At 40.9% G+C, this 26,123-nt stretch overlaps 1 protein-coding gene across 1 annotated transcript in view; it reads right to left on the reverse strand.

Annotated features, from left to right (window-relative positions):
- LOC129112664 (proton myo-inositol cotransporter-like) overlaps positions 1 to 25,120 on the reverse strand; it is a 55,005-nt gene extending 29,885 nt beyond the window's left edge. The window contains 3 exon segments of the mRNA XM_054624857.1: positions 12,846 to 13,051; positions 14,794 to 14,953; positions 24,583 to 25,120. Coding sequence (XP_054480832.1) covers positions 12,846 to 13,051; positions 14,794 to 14,953; positions 24,583 to 25,120 — 904 coding nt within the window.
- Positions 25,121 to 26,123: the final 1,003 nt, after the last annotated feature.

Genomic DNA, 26,123 nt, shown 5'->3' on the forward strand with positions numbered 1-26,123 from the left:
CTGGGTCTGCCAGAGGGAACGGAGGCATAGGAGAACCAGAACCATGACCACGCGAGGCAGAATGTCAGACCCTGCAGCGGTAGAATTAGTGGTTTTCTAAAAGGCTCTTCAGGTGCTCTGAAACACCACCACTTTTTGTCCACAGGGAACACATAATGAAAGTTCCTCATACTAGCTATAATCAGACAAACTCATGGGTGACTCGTCATGTCTCTGCATGCAGTTTGAATCCACTGAGATTGATTAATGTAATCAGTACATTTCTGGCTAAGAAGGAAAATATATCCCAAATATGAAATGTCTCTTGTAGAGCGCCTCTATGCATACAGAGGTCCACATAGGCATTTTGGGCCCTGCTGCACTCTCCATTTCTCCTCACCCCACTATTATTCTATATATATCACAAAACACAACATGGACTTGGAGTTACATTTACATAGGGCACTTTACATGTCAACATTTTCCCGTTCACACACACGTTCATACTCCTATAACAGAGGCTGCCATACAATGTGCCAACCTGCCCATTCAGAATCTAAACAATTTAGGGTTCTCTTGTGGACTGGAGGAGCCGGGGATCGAACCAGCGATCTTAGTAAAGAACCCGCTCTATGTCCTGAGCCTCAGCTGCCCCATTAAGTCTGCCTACCTACAGCTAAAACACACATCACACAAAGTATTTACTATCCTAGCAGCTGAGTTAACCCACTCACTGCCAGCACTCTGTTAGACTTGGTTCACCATGTTATCACCAAAAATGGAAGACAAGAGCATCAAGCGATAACATACATCCTTTAATTTACCTTCATATTTTTTGCAAAGCATGAATGAAACCGAATTTCAGTGCTCTGCTTGTGTCCTTGTTAACCCCATGACCCCTTACAGGTTGCACCTGTTAGTATTTACATTATTACTTTCCTGGTTAATGCTGTATGATGTGAGAAAGTATATTATTGATTTTATTCTTTCAACCTTGTACTGGCATCTTTTTTGGATTTCTAAATGTTATACTTGTTCCATGTTCTTACTCTCCTGCAGAGCACTTAAAATCCTATAGCTATGTACATTCTTAAGCACCGACTTTCTATGTCAATAATGCTGAATACAAGTGAATAAAATCAAATTGAATATTGTTGAAATGATAGGTGGAGGATAATACCGACAATGCTTTCTTACAGTCAGTTCTACAATGGGGTGTATGATTGCTCAGTCTCTCCACTCGAGAGTCAATCACTAAACAGATGGCACATATTTTGAATGCAGACCGTGGGTCCAATCTGTGTAGAAGACGAGCAATACAAAAAAAACTGACTCACTTAGCTGAGTGATTGGAGACATAAGCGTTTCTCATTGGTAAAAGAGTATGTTAAGCAGCGGGGAAGAAAACTGTGATCTGCATTTCAAAAGGTGCAGAGATGACCTTCATGTCTGTTGGGTGACGTGACTTGTGATCTGATCTGGTTCTTCCTTAGTGTCTGAGTCAGTTTAATTGGTCTAATATGTTCCTATATGAGAGGGGAGGCAAAGGGAGAACAGGAAAGGAAAATGAAGAAATGGAGGAGAAATAAATAGATAAAGACAAAAAAGGAAAGAAAAATGATGAAGGAGAGGAGAGGAAAGGAAAAGAAAGGAAATAAAAGATAGGTAAAGGAAAAGACATGGAAGGAAATTGAAATGGAAGAGGAAGGGAGAGGAAAGAAAGGAAAGAAAATGAAAGGAAACAAAGGTAAATAAAGGGAGTTAAGAGGAAGACAAGGAGGGATGGAAACGAGAGGAAAGAAAGGGAAAGGGAAGGAATTAGCTGCTGTCATAAGGTTGGGAGTAAAGAAGAAGAAGAGGTGAGTGGAGAGCCACAGGGGGAAAGAGGACCTGTTGTCATTGGAAACAGCAGTTGGCTGGCTGTCATCCATATTTAACCTGCTGCTGTTTTATCTACATGGCATCTTAATATGCTTTTTTTTAGTTCAAATAATAGCAGCATCTACAGATGTTATAAATAGCACTAGGGAGCCTTTAAATTGGCTTCCACAATAACCACAGGAAATCAAAAATAATGTCACGCTGGAAAAAAATGGATTCTTTCTTCTTTAACACAACTACTGAGAACAACTTTGATATGAGGCTTTTCCCGTTCGAGACGCGACTTCAGCGATCACAAATTTAGCAGCATCTCATGTCTGTTTTCGAACTGTTCACCGCGAGGCAATCAGAGTTTAGTGGCAAATAACTTTTTTACATTTGATCTTGTCAAAATCTTTTTAAACACGTCTCCTCTCTGAGTCACGCAGCCTCTTCTTGTCTGAGAGGCCTCGAGACAAACTGAGTGGGTTTAATGAACAATTGGACTACACAGCGGTTCACAAAGTACCCAGACAACTTAAAGACAGTAAAGTCAACAAATCAATGTCTGATTGATCCATTCAAGCAAAGTAATTATTCAGAACAATCTGTTCGAAAGACAAAGTGACAAATAGATAGAGGGAAAAAAAGGATTGTATTGAGATTCAAGAGGAAACACCAGAAAAGTTAGTTTCAATTGGAAGATACAAGCTGCAACAGCGAGATAGAGGGTGAATGAAGCGCTCCTTTCAAACTTCTCATTGTTCCTCTGAAGTGCTAGCTCAGTGATTTGAGGAGGCCCGAGGCATTTAAATGAGGAACAAGGAAACAAATGTGTGTTGAAAAGACGGCGAGATCTTACTGAGATTTATCTCCTAAAGGCAACTGTGCTGCTGGGATAAAAACCCTGCTGCTAGCGATGACTCCTCTTACATTTCTGGTAAAAGGTTAAGTCAGAAAATGTGTGCGAGTGTGTGTGTGTGTGTGTGTGTCAGGATAAAGTAAAATGACAGATACAAGAAGAGAGAGTAAATCTAAACTGATCACAGGTCTCTTCAGAAATCTTCAGTTAGAATCCTAGTGATAAATTCTCCTTGTATTTGATTTAAAGAGTAACTCAACACTGGATCTTTTATGGCTCTACGCCTGACCACAGCCAACGTTGCAGGTGGGTGTGGTTTGCTGGTATCTGTTGTAGTTCTGATCACACCCAGCTCCGATGTAGCCTTTCTCTATGCACTTTCTGTTTTCCTGCAAAAGGAAATTGCCACGCCGCCATATTTTCGCTTATAACTTCATACCGGACGTGGGAATGTGCCCTGTTGTTATAATAAATAGTCATGTGAATGGTCATAATGCATTGATATTATATATATATATATATATATATATATATATATATATATATCTTAGTGATTGATTCTCCAAATCCTTGATGCAATTTGACTTTCGATTTTAAGGTCGATTTGATTCGAGTTAACTTTACAACAACAGCTTGAATATCTCATAGTTTATGAGGTTCACCTGAATGCACCAGGAAGTCCTTGTCATTTACCGTACAAAGCGATGTCGACACACGATCGATTATAAGTGGAGATAGAAGGTAAGATCAAGTATTGCTCTGAGTAGGTGAAATAAACCAGTCTAAAGGAGAAAGGTTGATGAAACCTTGCCGAACATTTATGCTATGAATGTGCCTTCATGGGTGGTTCCAGCTTTCGCAGCTACATTCACAAACCTGTGACACACACACACACACACACACACACACACACACACACACACACACACACACACACACACACACACACACACACACACACACACCTTATCCATCTATCCATTCCCATTGGCAAGTAATAAAATCTCTAGGGCCATTTGAAGTCTGCTGGTAATCAATCTACTGAGTTATTGAGATTCATGACGTCCCAGCTGCACACCTGCAATTACAAGGGTCTTCCTTAGGGGCCCACACACACACACACACACACACACACACACACACACACACACACACACACACACACACACACACACACACACACACACACACACACACACACACACATGAACAAACACACATTCAGAACCAAGAAAAAAAGAGAGAGTCAGAGAGGCTTGGGGCAAACAGGAAACATCGGCACAGTCACCTATATCATCTGAATTTCTCATTTCACTGTTTCCCATTAAAACCTATTTGGATAATATTTCTGCCAAAGATAATTTACTGACCTCATAAACCCCCACTCACGGATGGAACATTTGAGTCATAACCGTTATTGTGCTTGTTAATTTCACTCAGGGCTCATTTGGGCCAATGTGCCCAAAAAGATACCAGGTGAATGCATTTTAATGAAAATAAAGCATCTCTGCATGAGTCACAGGTTCGCTGCTGTCAACGCACGTGGATACTTGGAAAAGCATCTTCAGAAGAACATTGTAGTGAGTTTAAAGTAGCCTTCATTTATAATCACAGTGTGCCCCTGGATTCAAATTTCTGAAAGTGCAACCAATTTAAAAACTCCTTTTGTTGATCCTCCGTTGTGAGTTGACAAGAGTGAGGATGACTCAAGGCTGATAAATTGCAGTACATTGAAAATACTCCTCAAGTATAAGTGGTGAGAATGTGTGTTTTTCATTTAAGTTATTGGCTCTTTAGAATTATGCTGACATCATATGACTGTTGATTTGGACCTTCACATGTTGTTTTACTATACAAATTATTTACGTATTAAAGTGTATTTCAGCGAGTTTATAGAAAGAGTGGTTCAACATTTTTGGGAAATTTGCAAATACGCTTTCTTGCCAAGGGTTGGATGAAAAGGTTGATACAACTCTCGTGTCTTTCTGTTAGATATGTAGCCAGGAGATTGATAGCTTAGCTTAGCATGTAGACTGGAAACAAGGGGGACCAGCTTTTATTTTCCTCTTTACACTGTTCTTTCTTACTTGTTGTAATGCAACAGGGACATTACTGTGCTTATTTCTTAGCTCTCCTCAGAACTTCTTAGCTTACCTTCCTCTGCTGAAAATAAAAAGAAAACAATCCCCGTCCTCAACGTTTATTGAGTGTATTGATTTTTTCAACAAAAAGCAATGAACACCGTGGACACCTACAAATGCCTGCTAATGCGTAGAAGATCTGATGAATAGTCGCTTGATGATTAGTAACAGCAACAAAATATTGAATCGGGAGTTGAATACATTCATACTTTTTGTTTGTGGACTCACAAGTAGGCCTTGATAGAAACCAATTACTGAAGTAAAGAGAAAGTCAATCCCCTAATCTCCCCTCTCTGCTTTCATCAGGAGCAGCTCGCCTTGCTTTGCATCCTCTGCTAATGCATCCTCCATAATAATTTCCCAGCTGGGACTTTGGTCTCATTTCCCTGCACTCCACCCTGCAACCCCCGCCATCGGCTCATTGTTTAAACCCATGGCAACGTGGGTAGAAATGTGTCGTTTCTGATAATCTGATTTCAAAATATTTGTTTGTATTACCCTTGTGAGCATATTCGTCAAGTGGTCTCTTTGGGTTTTTGTTAACGCACGCGCAAGAGTGATGGAACAAGAGGCGGGAATGAAAAGCACTAGAGCAGAAAGCAGATTCATAAGACAATGCATCGGCCATGATTGGATTCAAATGAGTCCAATTTGAGAGTGATGCTGGAACAGCTACTTTGAACCCACCTGAATTTATCAAATAAAGCCTCAAACCTTACATTCGGTTCCATCTTGAGCAATAATGAAACCTATAAACTCGATTTTAAACGGACGAGCCTTAATAATAATAATAATAAGTAATTTAAGATACTGACGAGGCTGTTGACTCCAAACACATTCTCCTCAAAGCCCTGGTCTCATTATGATTTCCTGGTGGAGTTAAACAGACCCAGAGCAGCAGTGGAGTTTCATAAAATGTTCAAATATGCTGAATTATTAATGATCAGTGGGAGAATTAGGACCGCGATGGAGGTAGACACTAAAACTCCCTCAGACATCCATCAGGTGTGTGTGCACAGGGTTTGTGCCCGTGTGTTTGTGAGAATAAGCGGCAATTATAATGGCATGAAATTAATAATTTAGAAATACTCTGTTGATGGCTAACAAAGTGTACCATTCAATTACCTGGCAACAGATGGCTAAAAAATGAGTGAGTCAAACTGAACGGCAGGTTAAAGAGGAAATTGCTTTAGAGCACAAAACATTGTAATTCAATTCCCTTCACCGCGACTGACGTGATTGTTTTAAAATCAGTCTGAACCTTCTCTGCTTTCACAGCTTTCATATGAAGCAGTATTCAATTTTAAACAATATACCCACATATCGGGATAACCAAGACAGCTTATGTAATGCAATGATTATAATGTGCTAAATTGATGTCAAAAGTTCTTGACATTGAGCAATTTCTCTCATCTCTCCTCATTCAAATCAAAACAGATTCATCCACTCTTGATGAGCAGTGTGAAAGTTAACTTTTTTTTTTAAAGGGATACTGCACCCCAAATCTTTAAAGTTGCACTTATTCATATTTTCATATCAACAATGGACCAAATGACTAAAAAGAAAAGGGTTGCCCTAAGTGAAGAACCCATAGAGAATTACCACCCAAAGTACTCATAAAATGTCACAAAAATAAATAATATATATATATATTTTTAAATTTGAAACACTCTCCACTTTAGACTTTTAAAGATAGCCGTAAAAAGTTACTTTCTCAATCTTCCTGCACCCCACGCAGTCAATAGTCTGGGGTAATAAGGAAGCTAGCAACCAAAGTCTAAAGAGAGACATACCCAGAAAGTGTTTCGTACTCTGGAGACAGAAATAGGGTGGACTCATCAATTTAAAAAAGGGCCATCTGTTTGACATGGAAACTAGATTACCCAAGTCTAGTGATTGCTGTAACCACCAATAATCCTCTCTCCAAAATAAAACATAATGCATCTTTTATTGGCTTTCCCTTTAACCTTCCTTGCTGCAGAATAATAATAATAATAATAATAATAATAATAATAATAATAATAATAATAATAATAATAATAATAATAATAATAATAATAATAAAGAAAGTATGTTATGTAGCTGTAGTGGCTTGATACTGCCTAATTTCTGAGAGTTTATTCATGACCTTTGTTTTTTGTGAGGTTTCATCTGAGTCTTCTCACCATTTTCTTGTTATTAAGAAGCCCTCCAAAGAAATCAATGTGTTCAATACGATGCACTGTGAAGTTTCTCATGAAGAATTGCAATATAAAGGCTGACAGAATTGGCCTGCTAAAGTGCTTCTCCATCATAATTGCTGCCCTAACACCACCTTTTTTTTTGCTTCACTTTCTCTTTGACCTCTCCTCCCCCTCCTCTCTTTTGCCCCCCCTCTTCTCCTCCTCTCACCCCCTTGCACCTCTCAGGCTGAAAAGACAGTAATCAGAGCTCATTGTCTTGGGGCTGACACCACATCATCATCACATCTTTGAGCAAGTTTCAAAAAATGAAGTAGCTGCTGAGAGTTTTCTATATCCTTCTTCCTACACGAGCCGGACATTTAAGTACCAAAAATACAACAAGTCAATCATTTCATCGACTGGCATAACCAGCTTCAAGACAAAAATGAAACATTCAAATACAATATATTTACAAATAATGATTTCAGCTCTGCGAACAAAAGTTGTTTCTTAACAAAGGCTGCCATAATAGTACATTATATAGTACTATAGTACACTATATAACACAGAGACTATTTTTGGACAATGGATTGCATATTAAATTTTGCTTGAATAGGAAGATGAATTTGACTCTAAGGAAGCAATGTTAGTGACATGATGCTAGCTGTGTGTACAGTTGTTAGTTATCAACAGCTTTTTGAAAACTCGGCCATTTACACCTTTAGAAATTCCTGATGCGTTAAGTTCTAAGCGTGTGTTAAGTGTGTGTTTGTGAAATAGAGGGGAGAGAAGGAGGTTTACATGCACTATAATCACAGTTGCGTGAGAGGGAAGTGAGAAGCGTTGTTCCCATGGCAACCGACATGTCAGCAAAGGGGCACGATGCGTCTTTCGTTTTTCCAGGTGAGAAAACATTCATACACTCACCCGTGTTAAAGTCAAGACCATCTAAACAGAGACCAAGTCATGACCGAGACCAGAGTGCATCGAGACCGAGACAATACCATGTCTTTGAGGGGTTGAGTCAAGACTGAAACCAGACCAGTACGAGTCCCTCACTGCAGGAGATACACGAGAAAATGTAGAACATGCAAACCATAGTCACTGGAAGAAGATCCATATTTCCATAAAAACACCCACAGAAAGCTAATAAGGATTTATCTTAATTCACCTCTCTTATTGTAATATATACTGTATATATGTATATGTATCCAATATATGTATGTAAGTGTTTCATGAGAAATGTTACGATAAAATAATCAAAAGGTATTGCAGATGTGAATTGTATATGTGGGAACTTTCCTTTGTTTCCTATGAGCAATCAAGACTGAATAAAAATGAAGCCGATTCCGAGACGAGACTTTTAAAAAGTGGTCTTGACCGGTTTTAGAGACCAAGACCGGTCTCTAACAACACACACACACACACACACACACACACACACACACACACACACACACACACACACACACACACACACACACACACACACACACACACACACACACACACACACACACAATTAATGAGTACTCTAAAGGGCAGAGAAGACAACGTGATGGAACGCCTGCTATTCTTAAAACTCACATCATGGCCTTCCCATTGCCTTGCATCTTAATGTTTATCACAGTACTGTTTACACAAACAGCATTAAAAAGCATGTATGAAAGTCACTCACATTGCCTTCTCTGTATTTAACTGTTCATCGTTTTGGAGAGAGAATCACTTGGACTTGTCATTCTTTTTCATTAATGGGACCAAATCTTTCTAGTCACGGCCTGGTTTCTCAAAAGCATCTAAATTATTGAAAAAAATAAATCATCTTACAAAACCTCTTACGCTGAAGAGGTGATTCCTAAAAGCCTCCTAATTAAAGATACTCTTAAGGTTGATTAACGAGCGCCTCCTACTCATCACAGGAGTCTGAGCGCTTCATAAGAAGCTCCCGTCCCTGCAGGAGGAACTGCGTTTTTATTGAATTTGTTCATTTTAAAGTCTGTACTTCATCATGACCACAGATGTTCTCTGTTAAGTGACACTTTATGTCAAAATATTTATGAGCAATTTATGGTAAACTTGTCTATTCACATAGCCCTATAGAGCAGGATACAACCCTAGTTTCTTTGTCCTCAACCGTGCTAGCTATATAAGAAATGATTGCTTCTGGATCCAACAGATGTGTATTTATTGTCACCTGACCATGACCGGTCCAATAAGCAGAATCAGCAACATAATAAATACCTTCCTTCTCCATCTTTCTGTCTACCAATCCATCTGTCCTCTCTGTCTGTCTGGCTGGCTGGTTGCTAGGCAACAGCAGGTCTCCAGGTCACATGTCAGCCCTAAAAAGAGCATGCAAATTGCAAACATACTAGCGGTGCAGGCAATAAATGATGTGGCATAGAAGGTGGCCACACATGAAAAGATTATTCATTTTGGGTTTGGCCGTGAGAAACCTTGAGACCAAACACTATCATTTAAGAACTACACTGAATTTGGAAGACAGAATGAGGGGAGACATGAGCAACACTGGTCTTCTGTTCTGCTGAAAGGTCAAATCGTGTTGTTTCATGTTTTTTTCTGCCCTTTCTGCCTGATTCCCTACAAAGTTCCATCTGTTAGAAGTTTCAAAAAACCTCCTTATGTTAGTGTGGGACTTCAAGATTTTTGCTAAGCCAGTTGACAAAATAAAACAGTTGGAAAAAATGTCTTACATACTCCCTAAACTTAAAGGTGCTAAATTCACCCAACCCACGGCTTTGTCATGGAGGCGTAACACCCACCCTCCAGTTATGTTTAATTTACATAGATGGATGACTCTGATTGCAGAGAGCCCCGGCGTCGGCCATCAGACCCTGGAGCTTGTCCAGAAAGCTGCAGCACGTCTGGTGTTCAATCGCCCCAAGTTCTCCCACACAACTTCCCTTCTCCGTTCTCTACACTGGCTCCCTGTAAGAGCTCGCATCCAGTTTAAGACTCTGGTGCTAGCCTACAGGGCAGTGAAAGGAACAGCTCCTTCCTATCTCCAGGCCATGGTCAAGCCCTACACCCCCGCCCGACCACTTCGCTCTGCTGCCTCGGGGCGACTGGTTGCCCCGTCGCTCAGAGGTCCCTGCGGCCGATCCACCCGGTCACAGCTTTTTTCTGTCCTGGCCCCTCAGTGGTGGAATGAACTCCCCACTGACGTCAGGACAGCAGAGTCGCTGCCCATCTTTAGGCGCAGGCTGAAAACTCACCTCTTCATGAAGTACTACCCTGAGCCTTCCTCGTAGCACTTATTGCATTCGTATTAGTTGTTGCACTTATTGTATTCGTATCAGTTTGTAGCACTTATTGCATTCGTATTAGTTTACTGCACTTATCCTATTCGTATTAGTTTGTAGCACTTATTGTATTCGTTTGCTGCACTTATCCTATTCGTATTAGTTTGTAGCACTTATTATTGTTTTCTGTTGCAATTATTGTTTTCGTAGTAATTTGCTTCTGCACTATACTTTTGCTCTGGCTTATGCTTTTAGATGCTTGTTTAAGAAAGGAGATGCACTTATGACTTCTGGTGACTAGTAGTTCTCATGTCTGCTGGACAACCAGAAACCAGTTACATTTTCTGCCATGCTCTTGAGTTACAGAGTAGCCAAAACTTGAAACCAAACTCAAGCGAGATGACAACATTCCTAAAAGTCTGCACATCGGCTCCGTTACTATATTTCACGTTGAATCAAAGTGTTAAACACCGTCGACAAGATAACAAGCAGGCAGTGAGAGCAGCCTTCCTGCTGTTCCACCATTCGCACACAGTAACTGATGATGACTGCAGTGATGAGTTACATTGAGGGGGAAGAGACATTGAAATGAAAAAAGGAAACTGCTGGACACACTGAGTCCCACAAGAGGGACGTGTGATTATGTGTGTGTGTGTGTGTGTGTGTGATGAAGTCTCATCTTCACAGCAGGCCACATGGACCTGGGGGATCCATGGATGCCACTCCTTCCAGAGACATGGTGTTCTCTGTTGTCAAGGTTGATTAGTCGCAGGATGAATCCAATTTCCTCTCCTCTACTCATCCTCCCCTTTTACTCTTCTTTCAGCCTTTTGCCCATTTGTCCTCTCCTGCCTGTTAATCGACTCTCCTATCTCCACTCTCTTTCCCTCCATTACTCTCCCGGCTCAGCTCATCGCAGAAAGGCCGAGACAAACAGTAAGCTCTGAAGAGAAAGTTATACAAATGTAAAAACATCTAAGAACAAGACATAAGTATCTCTCTGATGTTCACCGTAAGCGTGGAACTTGTTGTAATTTTCGATTAGCCTCCACAGAGGTTAGATTTGTAATTTATTGTGAATGCATCACTCTCAAATTTAACTGTTGTTGGTTCCCTGAATTAAAATTGAAATTCTGATATAGCTAGTATTACATACAGTATCTGTTTATGATTTTACATGTTGTCTACTTTATTGTTATTTGAATATCTTATTTAACATCTGGCTGAGGGACAACAGTTGAAAATTAGCCTTTTGGCTAAGAAATGAAAATAAAATGACTCCAGTTTGTGGTAGAACACTACCAGTAGGGGGATAAGATCCGAATTCACATCACAGCCGCAATAATGACACGGTAAGGTCTTTGTGTGTGAATGTGCATAATGCCCCTCTTTTGTAGAAATAATAGTATTTCAGTCTTGATTTCTCTCTATGCTCACGAGCACAAACAGATGGCCGATAAGGGTAGGATGAAATGTTGGTGAAAACAAGTGTGTGTTTGTTTATCTGGTACTGTTTTGGAAGCAGGGATTGCAAAGAGATTATAGGTAGCAAACAGCAGCATCCAAGAGGCTGAGCAAAGGTCAAATCACACAATAATTGACCATGAAGTAAGTATTTTCTATCTGCCCTTCTACCAGAGATCTCTATTTACAGCGCTGATTCACCTTGTTGAAACACGAGCGATCAGCAAAGGATTCAACCTACATCCACTTCATGAAAGCCTCAACAATATCAATGCTCTTTACATCTGCTGCTGTGCCACCACAGGGGAGCAGACGGACAAAAGATCTACAGAAAGTCAAACCACGTCAACAGATAATCCTGAGAAAAGATGCCACAAACGCTTTGATTGGCAGATCACCATCATCGCCCTAGGAGTGAAGGGAATTGCAACAAAAGCAGCTGAACGGCACATTGTTGCATCAGTAGGAAGGACTTCATCACACAGCAGGAGGGCAGCATGAACTATCTAATCAGTCTAACTAAGGAGGACATCAGAGTGAGTGAAAAGGAGGCTGCTGCCTTCAAGGCTCATGGTCGTGACTCAGCTGTGGTGTGGTAATAGCATGAGCCCAAAAATGAGCAAGTCCCTTTCAAACAAGTTTCCAATGACTCCCTTGACCACAGCACTGGGTGCCTTTGCTCGTTACTTAAATCGTTACCTTTATAGACAATAATGCAGTACAACTTCAACACCTCCTTTACTTTGAACTACTGTAAAAAAGTCCACAAAATGCTTTAATAAACAACGTCAAATTTTACTGATAGACCAGAATGACTAATATGTACTTAATTTCTCCTTGTATGAATCTTCTGTGCCTTCAGATCTGTGCACAGGCAAGAGCAGCATTAATTAAAGCGTGCAGTGTGCTTTGTCAATATAACTGGCCTTCCTCGAATATCTGTATCTTATACTAAATTAACAGCCGCCCACTAAATGATTAAGTGTGTTGTTCTGTTGTCATAAAAATATCAGCAAAAATTGAAATAAAGGATGTTACAGCATAAATCAAAATGCCAAAACAATTGCCTTTGTTGCTCTCTTCCTCAAACCCCTTTTTCCTTTTACCCCGTTACCTCCTCCGCTGTCCTCCTCCTCATCGATGCTGTTCTTGATGCTGTCGTACTCCTCGTCGATGTTCTGGTTGCCTCGGATCTGACTGAGCACCCGGCGGGCCTTCTGGGTCAGCCCGCGCTGAATCAACCAGCGAGGGCTCTCTGGCAGGAACAGGAATCCCACAAACTGGAGCACGGCAGGGAGCACTGACAGACCCAACATGTACCTGGACAGGGAGGGGATACTTGGAGTGAGGACACTTATTACGATCACATAAAACTACATAAATGCAATTTACAATTCCTTTGACATTGGTTACAGAAAAGGGTTCAACTAGAAGTACTGCCTCACGGTTGTATGCCTTCACTAGCCGGTCAAGTTGCAGTTTACATTCATATCTTCCCAAAATTTCTCCCCACTTCGTCATTTTAGTCCGGGTGGACTTATGTGCCTAAATTAAAGAAATTCCCTCCAGGTTTTCCTGAGATGTCGTGTTCATGAGAATATACCGGATGGACATACAGTCTATCCGAAAACAATATTCCCCCCAACCATGGCTGTTGCAGGTTCAGATATATGCATATAAAGGTTGACCATACATTAAGGTTTATGTTGAGATATTTTATTATTCCAGCAAAAAGCATCAGGTAATTTAGATCATTAAAATGAAATACTAGTGAAAATTTCAAGGCTTTTATTCAGATTCTGCTTCTCAAAATAACCCCTAGCATTTATATTCACACTTTATTATTTACCTGACCCTGAATGTAACAGATGGAGTCTTGGAGTGTACATTTTACTCACTCAATTATTCTCCATTATTCTCTTAATGTGTAAAAAATATCATTAGTGCTGCACATATAACCTTCACTTAAACTTACACTGAATGTTTAACTTAACGTGCTGATTTATAATACTATGACAGGGTAACTTCACCCATAGAAAACCTGATATACTGAACTGTTACTGTATGTTGAAAAGAAAGTGCCTCTCTTTATCTGCTCATGCACACAATAAGGGTTCAACGCATTCGGTCTGTTCTAAAAAAATCCAAAATAATATGTGGTGAAGGAAAAGAGTAAGAGGGTACAGCACAAGAGAGGGGAATGAGGGAGGAAACGACTGTGGTGATAATGATGATGTGAGAGAGTTTGATTTTTAGAAGAAGAAAAAGTGGAGAAACAGCACAAAAATCAAAAGATTTGAAAAAAAAATCATGACATTTTTACTGAAGAAAACATCCAGACATTTATAGTTTTTCTTCCTTTGCTCAGGCAAAGCCATTATCATGTATGAATCACAGCAATCTAGGTGCTTCTAAACGATCTCCGCAATCTCCATCAGAGATGTAGTTGAAGCAAATCCTTGCAAAAAGGACGATTGTTATCTAAAGTATCTCACAGCTCAACATTCAAACACTCGATGGGACGTAAACCTGCTTTCAGTATGACAGCAGGAAAAGATGCAAACAGAAGCAGAAAAGACGCAGAAGGACACAGAGAGAGGCATACTATGCATACTTTAATAGAGAGAGGCATACTTTATCTTTCTAACGTACAGCATAGCTGCTGTCGGCAAATGTTAGGTGCTGACCTGTGCATGTGTTGACATTTTGAACGAGGGTTTGAGCCAGCCCGACTTTTTCTGGCATTTGATACAATAAGAACACAAAGAAAAGAAGACGCTAACATCATATCTGACTATATGACCAGCGACCATAAAGGGAGATGGGGATCCCTTGAAAAGTACCTCAAGTGTATTAATGCCGACATAAGAGATGCCATTTAATGCCATCCATCTATCTATCCCTTTATCTGTCTAAATTGTAACTGAACACATCCTCTGTGTGTGTGTGTGTGTGTGTGTGTGTGTGTGTGTGTGTGTGTGTGTGTGTGTGTGTGTGTGTGTGTGTGTGTGTGTGTGTGTGTGTGTGTGTGTGTGTGAGAGGTGTGTGTCTCTGTGTCTGACCTCCACCCATCTCGCTGCAGGTAGCTGAAGGCGCCGTCGATGAGGCTGGCAGTGAACTGTCCACCGGTGATGAAGAGGGTGTTAAGCGTCACCAGCTGACCCCTGAGGTGGGGCGGAGAGGCCTCAGCGATGTACACTGGCGTTGTCATGGAGGCGATTCCTACACAGAGAGAGAGAAAGAGAGATAGGCAACATTAAGCAGGAGATTCTTCTAAAAAATGTGACTCAGATTGTGGATTTTACAGCAAATGTTCCTTGTTCTCAAAGTAAATCTGTATGACATAAAATAAGATAAGATAAAATAAGATAATCCTTTATTAGTCCCACAGCGGGGAAATTTGCAGGATTACAGCAGCAGAGAGGATAGTGCAAACAAGAGGAATAAGTAAAAAAAAAAAAATACAAGATCAAAACAAGTATTATAAATAAGTAAATAAGTAATCACAAGTAAAGAATAATAAATAAGTAAAAAAACTTTAAAAATCTACAATAACTAAAATAAAATATTATATAAACAGACAGAATAATGTTATTATTGCTCAGTGGATTGCACATATTTTTTTATTGCACTGATTTATATATTGTCAGTTTGTAGTGATGTGTGGTCTCCTGGGAGCAGAGATGGTTGTGCAGTCTGACAGCAGCAGGAAGGAAGGACCTGCGGTACCTCTCCTTCACACAACGGGGGTGAAGCAGCCGGTGGCTGAAGGAGCTGCACAGAGCTGCCAGATTGTCCTGCATGGGGTGGGAGGTGTTGTCCATTAGGGATGACAGCTTAGCCATCATCCTCCTGTCTCCCACCACCTCCACCGTATCAGGTGGACATAAATGCAAATGTACGACATATGAACCCATTGGGGCAGGTGATAAGCTGAACCATGACAAATAAGATACACTAACATCAACCAATCAACTGACCTTAACGATGTCTAAAATAAAATATAGGATAAAAAGTAATATTAACTCATTTTATTTTCAAAATCGTCACACACATACTAATACAGCCACACTATGGGCTCTGTGGGGTTATACGTTACCTAGATGCTAACATCAGCACGCTAACATGCTCTCAATGACAAAGCTAGCATGTTAAGCAAGTATGTTTACTATGTAAACAATCATCTTGTCTGAGTGTGCTATTATGATAACATTTGCTAATTAGCACTAAACACATAACACAGGAGAGGATGGGGGGAATGTCATTAGTTTTGCTGGAATTTAATTATAACCACAGTGAGGAAACCTGATGATGGTGCTAGATAGAAAAGTTAGTCCATCACCAAAGTTGATGTAAACAATAATGTCTGTACAAAATTGACAATAATTTCAAATTGAAAATTTGACAATAATTCAATTTTTAATTATTATTATTATCACTTTAAAATCGCAAAACCAAAGTGGTTTACAAGGTTTTTACATTTCATCATTATTACTAATTGAAACTATTTCAATAATCTCAATTGTCTGCAATGAATTACTCATGACTTTGACAAAATTACTTTGACCTTTGACCCTGACATCAACGACAGCATCAATGGCGTCATGTTGACATGAGGTGAAGCCAAGTCCATTTAAGTAATGGGCTCTGCACTACTCTAATCTGGAAAACCTCCATTCGTACACACACACAGACACACACGCACCCACACACACACACACACACACACACACACACACACACACACACACACACACACACACACACACATGCACATGCATGCACCTATACTCACATAAACACAGAACAAACAGTGTGTTCTCCTCGGATGTATTTGACAAGGTGCCATGAGACCGCAGCTTTCTGCAGCTGGCTCCCGATAAGCTCTATTAATAGTCTGCTGCCCCTCCTCACCTCTCCCTCCCCTCCCCTCCCCTCTCTACTGCCACCACCCTGCCCTCGACGGCCACCATGACTACGTGGCTACCTGTTGCTATGGAAACCACTTGCTGGGAAACAAGTCTCCGAGCGGGCACCACACTGTGGCAGCTCTGGGAAGGGAAATCGATAATCGAGAGCGAGGAGGATTTTTATTTTATTTATTTTTTTCTTTACAAGATCTCCACTGAAGAGAGCAGTTTGAGAAAGGAAATCACCATCATCAACATTTCAAAGCACAGTTACATTTCTTGATGGAGTTCACAACATAAAAAAGACACATTTTTTCTCGATGTGCACAACTAAAAAAGTTAACAGTAATGGTTCAAAGCCATGTGGTGAAGTCTCTGCCTGGTCTAGTGATCAGTGTTGGGTAATCAAACGAGAGACGCTCGTAGAATCTGCCAAGGCTGAACAGCTCTCCGGCCTGCTGTTACAACCAGAGATATTAGTTCTCTCTTACATCTACCGATTGATTTCATCACCGTGCAAACACCCTAACCCTAACCCTAACCCACCCTAAGGATTAGGAGCCTTAGAAAAAGAAGAATTATCATTAGAGGGTGGAAATCGGAGATCCAGATCACCAACTGAAATCTAATCAACTGCTTTTTGGCATGAAGGCTGTCTGCTCAGGCTAATTTGATGGAAATTCATTCATACGCTTTTGAGAGAAGCTGCTGAAAGACAGACATGAGAAAAACCTAACCTCTATGTTATAGGTTACAATACAGCCAGGCCTTTTAAGACGGCTAATTTCAGTAGTGAATGCTGAAGTATTTTTTCATGTACACAGCCAGTGGCCTCAAGACAACAAGGGTCACAATTCCCCTTTCTCCATACAACCACCTGTTAACACATAACTGGAATTCCACACTGTACCATCTCCTGGGTGACTAAGCATCGGCTTTTGCTGAAAAGGACCACAAGGGGCGGCTGAAGGCTCTGTTCATTTTGCAGTCAGTGGACCTAGAACTTGTTTATCAAACAAAATATGCTAAACTGCAATGTTCAATGCAGTTCGATCCACTTTGCTCGAAATGAGATATAATATATTAGAAAACCTATCAAGTGTGAGTCATACAGTGCAGCACACAGATTTCATGCCAATCTACAAAGGAGAGACAGGAAAACACCAAAAAGCTTGAAATCTGTTTTGGCTCCTTTCTGTCTGACAGCTACCTTCTGTTATGTTTGCTCTGTAGGTTTGTGTACTCAGATGACATTATGCAGATGCACGCACATGGATGGACATATATAACAAACAAGTCCCAAAGTCCTCATCCTCTGTAATGCCTCAATCTGTATTCACCTCATACAGCCGGACCCCTCATCCTCCCTCTTGCTAGTTTCCCTTCATGTTCCCGTGTTAAACATCACCGCCATATGTAACACAGCTTGTGTCAGCCCAAGCCGAGGCTGCTGCCACACACAGCCCATATGCCTATGAGTGAGATCCTACAGCTGATAATGATGTATTTACTGAGGAATGGATCATTTCCATTTTACATCCTGCTGCAGGTGGTCACAAAGAAGATATGTTAGAGCCCATTAAAGTTAATACCATTACAGCCCAGTATAAAGGTAAAATACTGGACAGTTTATTGACCGTCTTAAATTAAGTTTGTTTGTTTTTTCGGCTTAGTTTTTGTCTTGCATTGGCTTTTAGAATGCAGAATGTCTTCAATTTAAAGCTGCTAATACTATCATTTTACTTGTGCTATGTCTTCTGTCTTTTGTTTGTTGTTGCATCATGGATAATTCCAGTATTTCTTTGCTTTATATGAAACATAAGTCACAAATGTTTTTTTATAAATGTATATAGTTTTCTGAAAAAATTGCTTATCCTGGGGGCTAAGAGACCAAAATTTAAATTAAGCTTTGTTTATACGAGCATGCTCAGAGGCGTTTATATTCTATGCATTATTATCCGAAATGCCAGGGTAGGTACAAACAAAATGAACAGTGAAGAATCAAAAAGACAACAAGTGTAACCAACGACTGTAAGTGTAACCATGGGTGTAACCCGCAAAAAGCCATAAAACAATCTCTACTATGCCAAGGAGGGATTGGAATGATCTATAAACTCATATCTCATATACATTGACTAGTTTATTGCCTTTGTACAAGCCCTGTAAAGAAAAAAGTAAAGTATTAAATGCATTGTAAAGAAACAAAGGTTGAATATCCTGTAACCAATTTCATTTGGCTGGCAAAATATATACTCAAATGGAGATTTTTGCGACCTCCTGTTTCTAAAACATATAAAAACAAAATGGCCTTATTTGAATAATCACCAGAAATGTAAATAGTGCTTTTATCGGTGAACTATTGACAGTCACGTGATTGTGTGTACAAAATTCCGAGGTGCAAGACCAAAAGTTACAACCACGTGCGCACCAAGCGATTACGTCATTTTATGTAAACTACGCTTTAGACAGCTCTTGCTGGTTGCCCCAATATACACTGTTTAGCTGGAGTCACGTTACCGAGATCTCTACAGCAGAGATGGCAAATACATAGTTGATCAGACCTTTGCCTGAGCACAGTGCTACTTACTGTGGCTACTGGCTACTTACTGTCTTTACTATTGGTGAGACTCAAAGGGAAGTGTTTGAAGGGATTTATATTAAACACATTATTATAAAGTATATTTGGAAAGCCTACAAATACTGGCCATGCTTGTTCAGACAGAATTTTTTTTGTTTCAGTCACATTTCTTGAATCTTTGCAGGCGGTGGCTTGTTCAATGTTTGAATGGCCCATAGCCGGAGCGACAGCAATAACGAGCAAAAGACACATGTTAAAAACCTTTTTTTTCATAGGTCTAATGCTGATGATTGTGACTAAACTAAAAGGTAAAATGTATCACTTTTAATTTACAGTTGATTTTTCATAAAAATACCTACAACATACAGTAGTGAGAGCTTAGAAATACAAACTTATTTCAATATAATTCACTCTAGTCCTATATCAGTATCATTGCATAGAGGACATATCTGGAGTCAAGTGACATTATTTTGATGCAAGTGAAGCCATCTCAAGTATTGATATTCCTCTGAAGTCCTCCACTGGAGCTTAAGCAACACTGAAAACAAGCAAAACAACTTCAACCAAAGGTCAGCTTTCTTCACTTGCTTGAATGTGAATCTCTTACAAACACATTCGCAGTGTGTTCCCTTTCTGGTTAATGAGCTCTCTTTCAGCACCAGCGGACAGCTCCCAGCACTCCCTTCTCCACACAAACACACACACACACACACACACACACACACACACACACACCCTCATAAAGTCATCGTCTGGCCAGGCTCAGCCCCAAAGCAGCACAGCGCAGTTAAACAAAGAATCTGTCTGGTCTTGTGAAGGCAGCCTCCGGGCACGTAGTACAAATCTCAGGCCTGACTTACTTGATCAGAGTAAGAGGAGGAGATACTACACTAGACCTTCTGTCACTGCGTTGTGGTAAAGAGACAAGCAGGACATTTTCTGCTGCTAAGTAGCTGGTTGTGATGGAGGAAGCTAATTAGAGGCTAATGGAGCATCCTTGAAAATGCGTAGATAAAGTGAAACCTCCCCCAGCTAAAGCTGTTGTTGACTCTCAAATGGGTAAGAGGTGTGAGTGGTGAATACATTATGTGGTCAAAGCAGGAGAGGTTGTGTCCTTTGTTAATTAAATTCAAGTGGACCTGTGTGCCTAATTTCACATTCAACTTGGACTGGAGTATTTTGTGATGAAACTTCGCTTTCGAGATTAGTCACATGTTGTTCTATGACTGTGTTCTTATAAAACCATTTTAAGGAGAAAAAAAACAAAAAAAAAATGCACAAATGTCAAGCTAAAAACAACTAATTTCTTGAACACTTGACATTTTAGTGATGTGATTTCCACATTACAACAGTAATATGTGCATAAACAAACAACTCAATAAGTATACACTTAGCTTCCACCTGGTTAGGCTGAGAATTGTGTCCTAATTATGAAAAGCCAACCAATTAGTTATCAAACCTCCAGGTAACAATTAAATGTTATCACAATGTAATTAACTGTGCTGTTTCTATGCAGACCCTTCATCTGCTCCAAGGATTCAAAATTTGCAACTGATAATTTAACCAGAAAACATGATTATACACACACTGTGAGGGTGCGGGCTTAAATTGCGTGCGTTTGTGTATGTGTGAGGGAATGGATTATGGCTAACAAGGGCTGAAGGCTTCAGAGCGGATTTCTTTTAAGAAAAACATTTCATGGCTCTTTTCAACCCTTTATATCCGACACAGAGAGCAAAGAGAATAATCATTATTTTCAAGTGAGACTCTCGAGGTACGGCTGGGAACTGCAGGCCAAGGGTCACATGACAGATGGAAATGGCCAAAGTTATCAGTGGGCTAATTGTTGGCAGCTTCGCTAGTCTGTCAACTCAACTGTCCTTGAAATTTTTTTAAAAATTCAGACAGAAAAGCAAAGAATTCAGTTAAACTTAAAAACAACCTGCCTCTTTTTTTTTTCATTAAACCAACAGCCAGTGTGGTCTTTGGAAAAAAAGGTGCAATAATAGCTTGCACATGCTAGCAGATGGCTCACTGGTGCTAGTGCTATGTCGGCTATTCCCGATGGTCACTCAATAGTCTAGCTCAAGATTGACTGGATTAAAACGCTATGCTTGATTAAAAAAACCTCTTCTTACACATCACAAATAACACACCCGAGATAGCTAACAAGAGTAGATTTCTCCTCCATGATTGAAACATCTTTCTACAAATATCCTGTGCAGCAGGAATACCTCTTAATTTGATAGGATTGACAAGGATTAATAGCATAACTTGGCATTGTCAAGCTGTCTGGTTCAATACCGTCTGCTTGCTCAGACTAGCAACAGCTCGTATCACACAACAGTCCCTGTGCTCAGGCAAAGGTCAGATCAACAACAACCATCCGGGCGCAGATCAACTAGACGCTTATGCGTAGAAATACAGAGAGGCAGGGCTTGGCGGTGTATGGCCTTTCCTGGTTTGACGAACAGCTCCGCGTTAAGTAATTGGCTTTTTCTGAGAAGCGCCTGTCATGTTAGTGCAGGTGTGCAGGCGACGGGCTCCGCCGAAATAATTGCATGCAATGGAAAATGTCGCTTTATTAGCGCCTCCGGCAATTAGTTTGTGGTGCCAGGATGTGTTTCATTATCTATCAGGGCTGGCAGGTGCACGCTGGTATAATGAACGCATGGGAAAAGATTGTGATGGCAGAAGGGGAAGGGATACTTATAATGTAACAGCTGAAATGACCCGGGTGATTAGTTTCTCTTTATTAGCAGTCAGGGCTTGTGTATGTAAATGAAGTGTGTAACTGCTGCATTTTCAATCCCCATTTCACATGTTTGGGAAAAGGCAATATCATTTATTCCCCTTTAATTTGTTTTTTTTTGTGTTCAATTCTCCGAAAACAATTATTTCTCTCCATCACATTTCATTATTGGTGGTTGTAAACAAAAGCAACACTACACTGGCATCACTGCCATCATTGTTTGTGTTCATATTGCAGTACATGCTAAGGCTAGTGGGCATCCATCTCCGCCACCAGCCCAGCTACAAACAAAGCTGGGATTACATCACATACAGATGGAGGGCGACTTCATTCTCTGCCCAGGTAGATATCACTCCACTATATCTTTACATCGCAAATACTTGTTTGCTGCAACATTAATGCTCCGAATATGTAATTGAGTATCTTTAAGTATGATTCCAAACAGTCAGTGGCAGAAAATAATCACTGTCTATCTCCAATAGCAACAGGTATGCAAATATTTCAAAGGTAAAATGAAAGGCTTTATGAGTTTGCACACAGGGTCTCTGAAGATATTGAAGCCCATTGTGGACACTTCACAAGCCTCGTTCATCTCTTTTCCCATGAGAAAAGCGTTTTCCACAGACTTGTAAGTTACCCAAGCCTTTTCGATCAGAGGATACATGAAGCTTTAATCTAGTCACGTCAATGTTCTTGGTTGTCGTTTCATTGCTGGGTGTTTTTCATACCAGCACTTCCTGTCAATCACCTGAAGTTTCTAAAACATCAAAACAAACTTTAATGTAACATCCTGGTTTTCTTTTGTTGGTTGTCTTTTCTTGCCAAAATAAAAACTCACACTGCATCCAACACGCATTGACGAATACTACTGGGATATGCAAATGAGAGAAGTATTCCCAGTATTTCCCTTTAAATCATTATCTCCTGTTTTTCCCTGCCATTTATCCAGCGGTGTTTCCCATCTGGTGGAAAATAAACCAAGAAGCATTCATCATCTGCACATTTCTGATGCCAGATAAAAAAATGAAATGCTATTTATAGTTTGGTTGATTTATATACCACACAACAACACATCTAAATTACAGCCATTTATCACAAGAAGAATAAGAAATGGTAATAAAAGGGGTCTGATTTAAACATCAATAATTAGTTTGTAGTGGAAAGACACGCAGAGCTGTTCTCTGTGGGCAGCAATGTTTATTAAAGAATTAAGCCTACTCTCCTTTCCCAGTGGTTGACTAAGGAGAGAAAATGGTCTGCAACTTCTCCACGTATCACTGAGGAGAGAGCTTACTACTCTCAGAGGAGGTGGCGGACGAGTGCCATCAATGTGGCGCTCAGCCTGGAAAGATAGTTTTAAAAGTCCTTTCCACAGAGGATGTGAGTCATGAGTAACAGCAACCACTATAAATAATTTGGGGTACATTGAATTCTGATCAAAAGGCGCGCTGCATGTAAAAGCATGCAGAGAGCAGAGGGAGGAAAAGGCAGAGAGAGGGATGATTCAAGAGAGGAGAAAGCAGAGAGTGAAAAATATTCATGCAGGGAAGGAAGAAGTAGAAAGGGAATGTGCAAAGGTATTATCATAGGAGGGGAAGCAGGGATGGGGCCGAAAAGATAAATGTAACTCTGACATCAGTGTGTGAAGAAGACGACCTCATTGACAGAAAAAAAATCTCCTCCGTGCTTTGAGTTTTATCCTGGCTTCCTTTTGGGCATGCTGTGATAATATCCCCTTTTTATTTATCCTTCAGAGTTAGCTTTCTCTAATCATTTAATGGTACCCGACTAAATCTAATAATAATCGTAATGATGATAATAATAAAGACAGCGAGTTGTCTGTCTAACAGCCAGTGGCATGCAGCCTGAGCAAGCAGAAGGCCACGCTGTGTAATTAGAAGCTGTGGGTAATTGCAAATATCAGACCTACGGCAGGGGAAGGCAAAAACAAGACAGATAAACCAAAAGCCATTACATGTGGGCAGGGGCGCCGCTAGGGATTTTGGGCCCCATGAAAAGAATCTTTACAGGGCCCCCAACACAGCGGCAAAATTTTTTGATGCTATTTTACATACAATTATGCATTTTAATGGTATTTTTGACTATCATTACCATATTTGTGAAAGAAGAACAGCATGACAGTTGACATGTACAGTAGGGGAAGAACTGAGCAAAATAAAACATGTGTGATTATATGTTAGTTAATAACTTAGTGTCATTATTTTTCTGTATTATAATTTCATCATCATTAGGGGCCTCTCTGGGCCCCCCTCCATCATGGGCCCCTAGAATCCGTCTCCTTTACCCCCCTTTTCGGCGCCCCTGCATGTGGGGGGGGAGAGAAAGGTAGGCTGAGACCTCTGACCTTAGGGGGTACAACTTGATGGGGAGCAAGTGCAGGGGGGGAATGCTGACACAGAAATCAATTAGCATTAATGCTGCCAGAGGGGTGAAATAATGTCCCTGCTTCCCAATTTAAGAGCAACTTTGTCTCCATCAAAGTTATGTGTATGTCTTGTCCTAATCTGCTGGGTTAAATGAAATTCATGCTGACAGAAAAAACTTGACAAGCATCTGGACTGAGAGGACAGAGAGTGAACACATGTCTTACCAAGCCCCACGCCGACGATGAGCCTCCCCGCCAGGAGCACCTCCTTTCCAGGGGCGGTGCTCAGCACGACCCCCCCGACGGAGAAGAAGAAGCTGGCCAGAAGTATGCACACCCTGCGCCCGAAGAGCCCGTTGAGGAAGCCGCCCAGCAGAGCAGACAGGGCGGCCGCGGCCACAGTACTTGAGACGAGCAGCTCCTGCCACAGGGCGCTCAGGTCCAGCTCCCTCTTCAGCAGCAGCATGGCCCCGGAGATCACCCCGGTGTCGTAGCCGAACAAGAACCCCCCCAGGGCGGAGAACGCGGCCAGGACGTAGACGAAGCCCGGAGTGACATCCTGCTGGAACTGCTTGCGGGCAGCCCTCTCCAGGTCCCCGGTGGAGGCAGCTGGCTGTGCACCGGTGGAGGAAGCCGGTGCGACGGGACCCTGGCTGCTGATGAGACTCCTCTCCCCTCCGTCGCTCACTTTCTTCCTCCTCTCGCCCATCAGGTTGCTCATACTACGGAGATTGTAGTCATGGTCGACCTGCTTTCGCGACATGGGAAACACAACACAGGACGGGGGGGCTGCTTAAGTTTTTTTTTGTGTTTTTTTTTGATGCTGCACAAAAAAAAAAATCTTACCCACCCACAAAAAAAACTTACCCACCCCACCCTCTGCAGTTTGGAGTTACTGCCGCTTGAGCTAATCCACAATCACTCCCAAAATACAAATGTTTTCCAGCCAGTGTCAGTGCATCGCATCCCTGTGGTCCTGATGGGAGAGTGGGGAGGAAAAGGTAAGAGAGGAGGAGTGTAGTGGAGCAGGTCGTCACTACCAGCGTCGGCATGACGCAAAGAAAGATTGTTTTGGAAGCATCATGCTGGAGTGAAGCCAGGGGCGCCGAAAAGGGGGGGTAAAGGAGACGGATTCTAGGGGCCCATGATGGAGGGGGGCCCAGAGAGGCCCCTAATGATGATGAAATTATAATACAGAAAAAATAATGACACTAAGTTATTAACTAACATATAATCACACATGTTTCTTCTTTCACAAATATGGTAATGATAGTCAAAAATACCATTAAAATGCATAATTGTATGTAAAATAGCATCAAAAATTTTTGCCGCTGTGTTGGGGGCCCTGTAAAGATTCTTTTCATGGGGCCCCAAAATCCCTAGCGGCGCCCCCGAGTGAAGCCTTTATGGCGAAGATTTAGTCTGTCACAATTCAATTCAATCATGGAAATGATACATCTTACTGAGAATAGTAGCAATACCGTGCATTAATAAATCGCTATGAAAATATCGAGGATGTGCATGTCCACTGTCAGTTGATAAATGGATTTATTAAAGCAATTTTAGGTAAATGCAAAAATCTAAGTTCTAACAAAGTAGAGGTAAACATTACATTACATTACATTACAGTCATTTAGCAGACGCTTTTATCCAAAGCGACTTACAATCAGTAGTATATTACATATCATTCACCCATTCACACACTGATGACAGGCTACCATGCAAGGTGCCACCATCAGACTCTAACTAACATTCATGCAACATCC

The sequence above is a fragment of the Anoplopoma fimbria genome, chromosome 23 (genome assembly GCF_027596085.1).
Source record: "Anoplopoma fimbria isolate UVic2021 breed Golden Eagle Sablefish chromosome 23, Afim_UVic_2022, whole genome shotgun sequence".
Taxonomy (NCBI): Eukaryota; Metazoa; Chordata; class Actinopteri; order Perciformes; family Anoplopomatidae; genus Anoplopoma; species Anoplopoma fimbria.